We start from the raw sequence: 13,618 nt of genomic DNA on the forward strand, positions 1-13,618 counted from the left end.
TCTATAACAACTAAAAAAAAATGTGGGTTGATACATTTAAACTGTGAAAATACTTGTAAAAATTTTTAAGAATTTGACCATGAATTTATCTCACTTTGCTTATGTGAGTTACATTCTAGAAAGAGATGCAGACTAATCACTCCACAGCCAACACTGGTTGTTCCCGTGGAGCACACAGGTGGAATATGATTCATTCAAGAGACAGATCTAGAACTGGGGCCAGACTCCTAGTCTGCTTTCCTTCCACTCTATTCTACTGCCTCTGAAAAGAACATTAGAATCTTTAATACGAATTTTGCTTTATATTGGAAAAGACAGCTCTCCTTTTTCTGCCACTATGAAAACAGTCTTTGAAAGCAGAATAGAAGTCACTGGAAAATATGATTTGATATGCAAATATGCACCTTAAACACAACCTTTCACAAACACCTTTAAGTAATGCAAGGAAATCCTCTGAATGTGTATCGTAAGTATCTTCAAACAAAAATTGAATGTCAGCATTTTGATAAAAGTCATAGACGTAGTATAAGGAATCTTTATTTTATATCTAGATCCCTGGTAAAACAAATGTGCCCATAGTTACCTGGTTTAATAACCAACTTGGAAGGTTCAATTTACTTTTCATTGTTTTCTTAGGAAATAAGGTTTAGTCTTGTCACGATCAGTGAGGCGAAAGACAGATTTGCTTCTTATTTGTTTTACGAAATTACATGAACAAATTAATAGCAATACTAATCTTGTTTCATTCAGTAAGAAATCTGAAAGAATTATAATACTTTGGTAACTGTTGCCAACTTTGTGGCATTTTTTTTCTAGTCACTCTTTAAGCAAGACTTACAAGAAAATAAAAAGTAATCTCAATTTAGGGAAATCATGCAATTTAATAAACTTAGGTATTAAATCTAAGAAATTCTGCTTGGCATGTTAGGCTTATACAACATGTAATTACGAAGCATCAGTCTCAATTAAAGTTCAACAAGTAAAAAAACAGGACAACCACATAATGTATTGTCTAACTAGGATACTTTCGAAAGTAAAAAAAAAAAAAAAGCTGTTATTCATAATGAGCCATACACCAAGACTGTTTAGTGCAAACCAGGATGTATAGTTATCCTAACAGACCAGAACCCCCGTCATTCTTTAACTACATAAATTAGCATGTCTATTTACCAGGATTCACCAGCTTACACATTTGTGGTAAAACACACATATGTTCCTTGGTAAGACAGAAACAATAAAAATCCCAGTTTTCTTCCTTTACAAGTTGGCTCAGGTATACACTTAAATCCATTTCCTCTAATTACTAGACAAATTGATATCCTATGAAAAAAGACTTTCTCACTTTATTTCAAATTGTTATTGTCCATCAGCCTTCTTCTCCTCTCCCCGAATTTAGCACTTTGTACTTGTTTTGGGGACTTATAAAATATAAAATAAGAATAGTAGCAGCAATGTTTATTCACTCATCACACAAATACTACTGAGGGCTCACTGTGTGCCAGGGCATGTGCTGGGCCCTCCTGGTGATGTGCAGATAATTACAAGTGGTCACTTCTGTTATGAAAGACTATCTATTTAGAAGAATATACAAGTACATAAATGACTATAGCCCTCAGCATAATCTAAATGACAGAAAATATTTACAGAAAGCAGTGTGGGAGTTCAGTGGTGGGAAAGACCGTGGTACATGGCTGAAGGACATCATGGAATGCTTCTGATGTAATGCTTGACTCTGTCTTTGAATGATAGCAGAGATTGTCAGAAAAGCATTCCAGAGGCACAACAGCCCATCAGTAAAGGCACAAAGAAATGAAAGCACACAGCTTCCTCTGTTCTAGTCTGTTAGGATAACTATATATATATATATTTTACTTTCGAAAGTATCCTAGTTAGATATTGAGTATTGTTATGCTGTAGAGTTTGACCCCAAGATGCTGGAAAGGTGAGGTGGTGAGAGAGTTCCAAGTACCCTCAATGCCAGGCAGAGGATTTTAGAGTTAATTCAAGGAACAGAGTCATACAAGATGATAAACAAAGGAGTAAACCAATGAGAGGCACACTTGAGAAGGTTTGATCTGGCAGTGGTGAATAGGATAGCCTGCAGAGACTAGGGACGGGCCACAAGAGACCAAAAACTAGCCTAAAGGTAGAACAATGTTGGAAACAAAGGGAAGGCAGCAGTGATAAGGAGAAACATGCCACAGATAATCTGGAAATACTAGCTCCAATAAATGATAACTTATTGGTTTGGCCTACATGATTAAGATTCTCATCTGACATATTTAAGAAAATGGTGATGTCATTAATAGGCACCTCAGTGAACCAACTCCAGGCTGACAGAATACCATCTTATCTTTAATGCTCAGGTAATAAAAATATTTCCGCACTTCATCCCGATCAGTTTTCAATTCAGTAAATTTCCCAAAGGAACGGCACTTATGTAGGTGATTTTTTTAAATGGATGATTTTACTGCCCCAGTAGTAAGTGGTATAAAATTATTTTAGCTATTCCATTAATAATTCTAAAATGTGACTAACAAGCAGAAGAAAAGGGACTAAGTGGAAGACATTCAGTGAGTTAAATAAATCTAAATATTCTACCCTTTCACACTCTATACACTATTTGCTCATTTATCTACTTTGACACACAGATAACACATGGTCTCTTTATCAATTATGTTTCATACCCATCATGATTTTTTCCATCATTGGCTTTCAAACTCTTTGATAGGTTTGCCTCTCTCAAGATCAGAGATGGACAGAGCCATCTCTGGGTGGACAGAGACAGCCCCAGCTGGTTAGTGGGGGAGGCACTTATTTCCCCGTCTGTTGCAGTATTTTTCACATATACTGATTGAGCCCTTGGTCAACAAGTAATAAAGGGGGTACAAGTGTGGATTGGAGAACATGCCAAATTTGTACCAAATATGAGATTCTATGATTTTATAAGGTGGCCAGTAAGGATAAATTTTCATGGAGTCCATTAACTTTCTACTACATTACTTATTTCTCCCTATTTTTCACCCTCTTTGCCCTTTCCTTAGAAGTGTTTGAGACAAAAATGGCACTAGGATCAAAACTCCTGACTCCAAGAACAAATACCTATTGGAAAGCAAGAGGGCATTGTAACTGGACAGTGGTCCCAAGTTCTTTTCCACTTCCCTTTGTATGGAAAACAGGAAAGGGACTGAGTGGCTCAGAAGTTGGTCCATGCAGACAGCAATGGGAGTCCTCATTTATTCCTTCATGAAATATGCATTGAGCACCCACTGTGAAACAGACCATGTGATGCAATAAAGCTGCTGCCCTCAGAGCCTTAAGATCCATATAGCTCTATAATGCATCATGCTAGGGACTTGTTTTTTTTTTTTTTTCCAATACAGGCTTCACAAATCATGAAGTTGCTCAAAAAATATGATGGAATCCAGGTAATAATTATCCTCTTGCTATTTTTTGAATGAAAATCTCCCTGATTCATGATTCTCTTTTCTTTATGTAAGAGAGATTATATACTTAAAGTCTCACAAATATTCAGTACATATTTGCAGGGATCCAGCTCCAGGAAACACATTTTGCAAAATGACACTTCTCAGCACAGCACAAAGGTTTACTTATGCTTTGCATAAGGACTGCCAAGAGGAAGCTAATTAATATGCTAAATGCTCACTTCTATTTATAGACACTGGTCCAAGTTTGGTTTTTGGTTAACATGTATATGGAACTCTGACATGTATTTATCCTCTCTTTTCCACTTTTAATACCTCTTCAAGCAAAGTTCTAAATTTTTTTGGCTTACATTTTTATGATACTGGACGCATACAGGGTACTTATTTCAGCCTTTTGTATGTTTCTTTACCTGATCATTGAGGGAGAAATAAAAATGATTTCCAGTGGTATTTCTAAGTGATAAAAATCTGCAGGCACAGAATTGTTGCTTGTCTTGACTAACACGATGTTTTATATGATCTAAATTTTGCAAGTATTGGTTTCTGACCCCTCTATCAGCATCAGCATTGACTTTTGAGAGTTAACAGCAAATGCTGTAGACAATTCAACATCTTCCTTGCACTCAGGCAATTGCAAACATATCTTTATTAGGAGTTGGGCAAAAAGATCTCTATGTTTCTTAAAACCTTTCCCTTTAAATTATTTCTAGTAGAGGTTGGATTTGAGATCTGCCTCTGACTTGCTAAGGATTATTTATGATTTATTTCAACCTTTAGTTGGCTCCAGGGGGGAAAAATGAACAAAGTTGAAACTAAAAGGAGGAGAAGCTTAATCCTTAGTGAAATTCCAGTGGCATGGAATACCCTGACTCTTATGATGGGTGCATTGTTTAATTTTTTATATGTTTATTTTTTCTCAAAAATAAAATTAAACTCATTTATCATTTTTAATTAGAGAACAAGTATCATCATTTTTTAGAGAGAACAAATTTCAAGCTGTGAGTCTTTTAAGGTAGACTGGTCCTCTGAGACTTTTCTGAAGCACTATGGGGAAATTTTAAACCCAGTCAAATATTTTTCTTAGGAAAAGTAGTGATAGGTCATGGTGAAATACGGGTGTCATTAAATTTTCATAGAGGTTCTTAACATACCAGAGTCACCATAACATGAACACATTGACTATAATATCTCCAAAGAAGCATTTGCTTGTCCGCCATGGCTCTGAAGGGAGCTGTTACAGTCTGTCAATGAAGTAATCTGCATGTTAAAAAGTCCCTAAATATGTATTTACAAGATAGTCAGATCTGTTTTGGTCTGTTGGGTTAATAATCCATGTGCTAAGTCTCTATATATGTACTCACAAGATATACAGATCAGCTTTGGTTCACTGAGTCAATAGTAAGTAGGTCTTTAAAAAGGCGCCTAAATAGCCGCATAGTTTGTATTTCAGCAAGTTCAGAAATGCAGTCTATATACTATAAGCTATTTCTTTTAAAGTGCAGATGTATTGTTCTTTTTCCAGAGGATGCCAAAAGGTGTGCTTCACTCTAACCTGTAATATTTTGCCCTTAAAATGTCAGAAGAAAATTGCCATAACACAAACTATATTAAAGTTCTGAGGCATAGCCCTCCAGGCTGGGGTGGATGCTGTCCTAGATTATGTCATACATATTTCATTCACTATCACTGTTCAGGTCAAATCCCCCACTCCCTGTCAGCTGACTTTGCTTCCTTCCTGTCAGTCTCAGCCCAGCAGCTAGAGTAATCCTGTATGTCCTTCCTATGTTCCAGCAACTTCCCATTTCAGAGTCAAAGCAACTTCCTATACCACGGTCAAAGCAAAGGCTCCTCAAGATATGCCCTACTTTCTCAGAATTCACCCCTTCCACTTTCTCACTGGCCTCTTTGTTACTCCTGGTACACTCCAGCATGCTTCTGCTTCAGGTCCTTTGCACCTGCCCTTCCTTCTTTCTGAAAATCTCCTTTCACATGGCTAGATCTCTTATATTCTTTAGTTTTCTTATGAGAGAAGTCTTCCATGACCACTCTGTATAAGACAGCAACATCCGGTAACACCACTCTTATTATTCGCCATTAGTACTTCTCACCATTGAAAAGCATATGTCTTTACTTTTTTGTTTATTGTTGACCTCCTTCTCCTAGAAGCTCCTTCCACTGGGGCAGGAGCTTCCTAATTCCATGCTTAGATAACTGCCTGGTACATTTTAAGTCCTCATTAAATATTTACAGTACAAATGAATGAAAGCAGATGCCAATGGAGTCTTCTTTCTGCTTCCTTGATTGCCTGGTTGTGCTCATGTTTAGGTTGAAGAGGAATGCGTATCTCTTTCGGAGCTGAAGCCGCCTTCTTGGCCATTAAACCTCAGTTTCCTGTAATATTCTCTCAGTGGCATAAAATTGGTACTTCCTTAAGGTGCTCATCCATCCTGTTCCTACAGCTATAGGGCTCTGATGAAGCTCCTAGAGGAGCTAGGGTCATCTCAGCTGGTCACAGAAACATCAGATCAGTCTGCTTCTAGGTGCAACAGTAAAAGTGCAACACATAGACAGAAATAGCATTTCTAAATGTCTTCACTGAATGAGCCTAATGGTGTCCACCATAGGCTCCAATGATAGCAGTGGACTGACTGACTAGATTTTGCAGTTTAATCTGATGCAGCCACAAGGGATGGCATGTGCCACTCTATGTGTGTGTCACATAACGGTACCAGACTGAGGAGTACTGGGCAGAACCACTATTCTCTCTTGAATCTGGTAAATTTCTCTGGAGGTATTATCCCATGCCTCCACTCCCACCTTTAACCATGCATGCTGTTCTCAAATGCATCCTTTCTAATGATTGAAAACTGTCATAGCAACTCCTTCCTTATTTGAATTTCACAGGAGCATTCTTTATTTCAATCACTCAGAAAGGGGGCTTTCGCAATGGAATCACAGCTGACAGCAAATTAATGACTATAATGCTGTGATTAGTTGAGATTACAGGCTACAGAAAGCTTGTCTGAGAATTCACCACTGACATCATCCTGATGCTGGCTTCTGCTGGGGATTAATATTGACCAAAAAAGAGGATGCGGTTCAGCTACAGTAAGCTCCATAGAAATGTAAAGAAATCTGTTTGTACTGTAATATTTCAATGACATGCTTATTAATTAAAAGGGCTTTTACTGTTAACTTGCTTAGCCTAAACAATCTTTCTCCTATGCCCTCTCCCAGCACACTGACTTATTTTAATAAAGCTTTAAGATATCCAAATAAAAAGTTGAAGTGATCTAGATAATTCCAGTCCCCAAACCCAAAGTATTCATTAACTAAAAGGAAAACATAAGAATCTTGAATTATTTGGATAAGTCACTCAATTTTATAATTTATTTTACATGAATAGACAAAGCAATGGATATTGTAATGCATGCCAGGGTCTGAGTAGATTTAGAAAATAAAACTTTTCAATCAACTTAATAAAGAGGAGATAAAAATTTAACATGAACAACGCAAGAATGACAAAACCATCTATTCAGTTACCTGGCGTCATTTCACATCCTTCTAAATTTTGGCTGCAAAGAAATAATGATTTCTGTAATCCCCAGGAATGACTTTTGTGGGGAGAAGATTTCAAACAAACATCTATTTGCTTTAGATGAGCTTCCTTATTTGATTTCAGATCCTCCTAAGGGAAGAGATTTCAGGATTTCCTGGTTGTAAAGTGGAAGAGAACACTTAGCTGAACTTGTATGACATCACCTGAAGCATTAAAAGGGCAGGTGATCATGAGTTCTCTGCCTGTTTACCAAAGCTTCTTTACTTCCTCAATCTATTTTATTTTTAAATGTCAGAGTAGTCTGAAATCTTTCAAAGATATACAGGCTGCAGAAGCAGAGGAAATATTAGGATACGTTATTTAACTTTTGTGAGAGCTTTAAAATAATTAATGAATGGACTTTTGAATTGTTATATATCACAGTACAGATATTCTAACATTAGACCATGTGAAGAATAAATATAGTTTAACAACAAAGGGCATGAGGCCATCTCTATTTCTAGGAAGTCTGTGAAATGGCTCTTTAGAGTACATACCAGAGGCACAAAGAGAATATTGCATTTCCAGAGAATACAATATAATAAAATTTGGTTTATCAATGAAAATTAGAATATTATACAACAAATGAAAACAGTAAACACAATCTTTGTTTTAAATTTATTTTTCAAAGTCTACTTGGAAATCCACATATATTATAGAACAAATTTTAAAATGTAGTGGTTGTAATATTATTTATTAAAAGCAACAAAATGAGAGCAAATTATATTTAAGCTTATACTATAAAGATATTTTCCAATATACATAAAACACTAGAGACACATAGCTAGAACAAATAGTATTTGAAAGATCTTACTCTAGATATGTAATAGACAAGACATTTTTCACTATAATAAATTAATTTCTTTGTTATACAAAACCCCTCAACCATAACTTCATGAAGAAATGTGAAGTGGTGTGAAAATGATCTTACCTCATATTCAAAATCTTCTGTTCTGTCTGCATCAGCAGGCAAGCTGGAAATATACTCATTGTCCTCATAAAATTCATGCTCCATTGGATGCAGAGAATGGCAGCTATGGGGAATATAGCAATATGATAGGAATAGATTAAAAGGGTTGTTTTCAAGATTAAAACTGATTTTTAGAATTTCACTTTAGCTTGCTCTGCTTCGGAATAAGACCTGTAGTGATCTAGCCTTTAAACAAACTACAGCTCAGAAAAAGCAATCGCTTTCCTTTCTCCCTCTATGTGAAGTCCATCAGTTTGCAATTTCTGTGGAATAAGGGCCTGTGGTCAGAGCTGTATTCTGTGGAGAGACTGATGTGAAATCTCTGACAGTCCATGATGCTTTATTGATACTTTCTGGCCTGCTTCCATTCCACCGAATGTGACAAGCTCCACACGTGGGTGTGTGGCAGTTGAGATTGCAGTCTCCTCAAAAAGGGGTATTTTGTCATAAAGCACTAACAATTTCATAATCCACAGCTGCAAACTATTTTTTGAAAACCATTTTCAAAAGCACATATTTTTCAGACTCTAAAATGTGCTCACATTGTACCCTCCCCTCTTTCTTAAGATCCCCCTTTCTCATTCTCCCTCATAACACACATTTTCTCCTCTTTGATCAAGGACATATACACAAGTACTAAAGAACATTCATGGCGATCAATCAGTGGAAACTCCTATAAGCCGAAAGGTTTCATAATACCTTTAGAAAATTCTTAGTGACAGAGAGAGCAGATTACCTTAAGGAAATGAGGGGATATGGGGTGTTGCACGTGGCTTTTATGTATTTCAACTTTTAGGAAATATTTTAAATAGTTTGTAAACATGTTATTCAATTTATTATGTTCTGATATAAAGACCACACATCGTATCATATGAAAACTAAGAATAGTTTAACAGCAAAGGGCATAAGGTCTTTTCTATTTCTAAAGACAGTGAAAAAGCCTAAATACAATTGACTAGTTGGTTGCAGATGAGACCTCTAAGCCTTGCCAGGGTGGACCTTATTGAAAAATTGGAGATAGCAGTATCAATTAGTTATCTTCTCCCTTGCTGAAAGGCAAGAGACCCATTCTCATGCCCTCATACGATGGTCAGCATAAATATTCTACCAGCCTCTCCTCACTGCTGTCTATGGCTGTCAGCTCCACACAGGTCTAACTAGTGTAGGCCAGAATGGTAAAGTAATAGAGGCAGCACCTTGCCTTGTGTCTGCCAGATAAATCTCCTTGCTTGAAGCTGGACTGGGTCTGCATAGCCCATTTGGGATGTTGGAACATTGAAGTTTGCTGCTTTGGACATCTGATGTATTTCCTTTGTCTTTCAGATAGTAAGAAGAGAACCCTGCTGTGAGGAAGACTTTATTGATTCAACGTTTATTCAGTGGCTACCAGATGCCAGGCCAAGTGCTGGAAATATGTTGGTGTACAAAATCCAATTCTGCCCTATTAATTGGGGAAAGCAGCAAAGTGGAAATTTTAATACAGTGCAATAATTAAGGGAAAAATAGAGAACCTTGGGAGCACATGGTAGGGGGTGGACCCACTGCAGCCCTAGGAGGTTTTCTAGAAGAGGTTGTCTCTAAGCTAAGGTCTGCAGGACCTAGGAAGAGCAGCAAGACGCACTGGCTAAGGAAGTAGGCATTGGGGTCAGACCTCTTAGGCCAAGAAGCCTGGCCCTGTCACTTTTTTGCTATGTAATCTTGGCCATGTTACTTAATATCTGTTTCCTCATCTTAGACATAGGATGTTGATAATATAATGCACTCCATCATGAGATTATTATGAGAACTAAATGAGTCGATAAATGCAAAACATTTGGAATAATACTGAAAGCATGTTAAGTTAGCTAATACAAGCTAGCTATTATTATTCACTCAAGGAAGTATTGGATGGCTACTATGTTTTAGGCTGTGTTAATGAATATTATATATTTGTTTCCTTGCTTTTTGTTCAACTACCCCTGTAGAATATAAACTGTAGAAGGCAATAACTTTATTTTTGTTCAAAGTTTTATGCCCAGCATCTAGTTCCAATGCCTGACACATCCGATTTGTGTCTGACACAAAGGGCTATTTAAAAGGTAATGGATGAATGAATAAAGAGATACCCAAGACAAACAAATCCCCTACTCTCCTGGAACTTGAAGTCTCAAGGAGTGTTTTCAAAACTTGGATGCACATTAGGATTGCCTAGGGAGATTTTTGAAAAATTCCGATGCCTAAGCCTTACTTTAAGAATTCTCATTTAATTGGCCTAAAGGGTGATTCAGGTATTGATACAGCTTCTAAAAGTTCCCAGGTGATTCTATTGTACATCTGTGACCCACTGAAACAGGCTTATGGGAGCCAGCCATCAAAGGGCAGGAAAGTGGCATGAATCAGATCTATGTTTTACAAAGTAGAGAGCAGATTGGAGTAGTTGATGAAAATGCAGGCTAAGGAGACTATCGCTCTTACAAACTCTCAATGTTTGAATATTTGCTAGAAAGCTCACAGAACACAATGAATTGGGCAAGCGTACTTCTAAAACTGTTCAAGTAGGATTATTTGAATAAAATCTCTCTGACTTCCTTTAAATTGGGCAAAAATCTGGAGGAAGTATTCCTTGAATAGATCTTTATTTGATAGCACTATACTTACTCTCTGACAGCTAAGATCCTTTGTTTATATCTCAATATATTGGGTAATTGCTTTCTTCAGAGAATTGCACTTTAATTAAATTAATTTCCTAGCTTCTCTTTAAAGAAGAGAAATGCAAGGAAGAGAGAGAGGTGGCCCACAGAGGAGAATGTGGAGCCAGCCACTTCCACATGAGTCTTAATAAGGTTTTTGGCAGCTTTGGTGAGAAAAGTGATTTCCCTGACCAGTGTTCATGAGTAGCACAAGGCTTTTGACAGCTAGTAATATGAAGATGAACTAATCAGAGCCAGAATTTTTCTTAGCAGCTAGCAAGTATGATTACCCAGGTGAAACAACCATGTGGGTTAGGGAGAGTAGCTAGCAGGGACCACTGAGAACTAATTGCACATATCTAAACAGGGGAGACATTTTCCAAACAGAGCTGGGAAGCCTGTCTCCATACCTGTCAACGTGCTAGGGGAACCGCTTCTTTCCAACATCTGCTTTATGTGACAAATGGAAACAAACAGGGCTTTGGAAGAAATGACAGAAAAATACCTGTCTGAGAGCAGGAACGGACAGATGTCTGGCACTGGAGGGGTAGGTGGCCGAAGCTTGGCCAGGGCCATGATGTGTTCGAAGGTGATGTCTGTCTGAGTGCTGGCATTCATGAGCTGCACTTCTGGAGCCATCCCATAGGTCGGTCTACTAAGAGGTGTTCGCCTTAACACCTGCACCACAATGGGCTCCTTGGCATTGCGAAAGGCTTCCACTGCCTCTTCATGGGTGGCCTTCGAAAGATCCTTCCCATTGACCTACAAACATACGAGGACGTTGTTTATCTCAGAGGAAAGATCAGAGAGTCTGTCGTGATACATTAATAAAAGGTAGAGAGAAAGGTTTCAACCAGCTCTGACATGAATTTTATAATGGAATATTTAATCAGATATTAATATTTACTGACGTCTTTACCAACATGACGAAGTACCTGAGATTACAACAACAATTACTTCTGTATCTTTATAAAGTATCTGGAGTTGGTTAACGAGTAAAACAACAGAACTATTAGTAAAGATTTAAAAATTTAAGCAAGACGTCTGCTTCAGAAAAGGGACACTGAAGTCTTCAGATAGAGGAAATGGTAAGTATGTCATACTTTTTCATGATTTATCAATGTCTCTGTGAGATTTTCAATATTTAATCAGGGTCTTACTTGCCTAAAATCTAATTATTTAAGGTATTGTCAAATTTCCTCCATATTCATAATGTTTTAATCCAAGACCGTGTGATTGCCCATGTGCATTTTATCCTAAATCCTCACTGTTTGAAGTGTGGTCTGTGAACCAGCAGCATCAGCATCATATGAGAGATGATTAGAAATACAGAATCCCTGGCCCTACCCTGAACCTACTGAATCAGAATTGGCATACTCACAAGATTCTGACTTTATATTTATATTCACTGAAAGAATCACTGCTCTAAAAATCCTCTGAATGAATATATTATGTCCCCACTGGTTACTCGTTTTAATTCATACCAATTCATGACTCTCCACGGTAGCTCTGGACATTACAAAGAGGTGAAGTCTGCCTTTGTGCTCACTTGTTGCTTCTCAACAGGGGCACAAACCATTGTCATTTGGGAGAGAAAAATTATTCTTTTTGTGGGACTCTCCTATGCCAGCTTACCAAAGGCCAGGAATGTTTCCCAACCTTTGTGGCTGTCAAAACACCTACACACTTTCCCTAACAACCTTGTGGTAGGCAATACAGGCCACTCTCAAATAGTTGTCAATTTAATCCCCTAAAATGAGTCCTGATAACACAGCCTTTTAGTGGAAGCTGTGTTTTAATAAAGGACTCTAGAATCCTGAAAGTTTTATGACTCTCGCCCCAGATGAATCAATAATGCTGTTTTTTGCAGATATGAAGAGCTATCTAGTGGCACAATACTGTGCCCAATATCCCTGAAATTATACCATTTCCAGACAGCAAACTAAGCCACCCGCCTGTTGGTGAGGCACCGATAACCGTCACGCACCAGCAAACCCTTAGAGATCCCTGGGTGCCTAAAAAAGAAGCAAAAGAAGTCACTGAGTTGCAGCTGTAGAGAAACTACTGACATTCAAATGAGCACATTCTCTCTCCTTGAGTAGACAAGGAATATGTGTGTGCTCAGAGCAAGTGTGGGTCGTTTTGGGGTAAATGATACAATGCCAGGTAGAAATCATCACGTCATGTAGAGACAGGCTTAATGACCTGGAGGAGCTAATTTACTCAATGGACCCTGAAAGAGTTAATGTGCCTTCAAAAAATGAGCAATTAAGCTTCTTCACCAGCAAAATATGTCCCAATTCAGTTCTTGCTCTTGAATCACTAGTAAGACACCCCAGGTGGAGATTTGACTGGGTGTTTCCCAGTGTGAACACATTCACTAATCTATGTATTCACTGTTTGATGCTCTTTTCCATGAACTAAACTTGAAAAATTATCGCTGAGTTTTCATTGATACACCTTGGAATACCTGACTTGGGGCACATGAGGGTATGTGGACATGAGACACCTATGGACATGATCACACTCATTCCTTTAGCTCCTGCTGTATGACAGGTGCTTGGGCCGGGGCCACTACTGCCTCCCCTGAGGACATGTAGACAGCAGATGATAGAAGAAATCCCAGAATGAAAAAGCACAGCATAAAATCTTGCCCCTCTCATTGAATAGTATCAACCCCTGTGTTTCATATTGTGGTCAGTATTTATAAATTCCAGATTGTAGAAGATAACCAAGTGGTAGGTAAGACTGCTCTGTGAGAATTGATGCAGTAGGTAAAAATTGCTCTTTTGTCCCCAGCCTTCCTGCTTCATGATGTACCCTCAGTTTAGTGAAGATCTGTTCCTGCAGGATCCTACACCCTTCCCTCTCTGAAAAGAAATCTCAGTCACACAGTCTGTTATCAACTATTTATTTATTTATTTATTGAGATGGA

The 13,618-nt window shown here is 37.9% G+C and overlaps 1 protein-coding gene across 1 annotated transcript in view; it reads right to left on the bottom strand.

The window, feature by feature from the left end:
* The window catches only part of PDZRN4 (PDZ domain containing ring finger 4), a 418,740-nt gene that overhangs the window by 58,678 nt on the left and 346,444 nt on the right, over window positions 1–13,618 (bottom strand). Inside the window, exons 5-6 of the mRNA XM_017855578.1 lie at window positions 11,189–11,445; window positions 7,976–8,078 (exon numbers count right to left, since the gene is read on the bottom strand). Of these exons, the coding sequence (XP_017711067.1) occupies window positions 7,976–8,078; window positions 11,189–11,445 (360 nt within the window). The remainder of the gene's footprint in view (window positions 1–7,975; window positions 8,079–11,188; window positions 11,446–13,618) is intronic.

The sequence above is a fragment of the Rhinopithecus bieti genome, unplaced genomic scaffold, assembly GCF_001698545.2.
Source record: "Rhinopithecus bieti isolate Rb0 unplaced genomic scaffold, ASM169854v2 scaffold_1070, whole genome shotgun sequence".
Classification (NCBI taxonomy): Eukaryota; Metazoa; Chordata; class Mammalia; order Primates; family Cercopithecidae; genus Rhinopithecus; species Rhinopithecus bieti.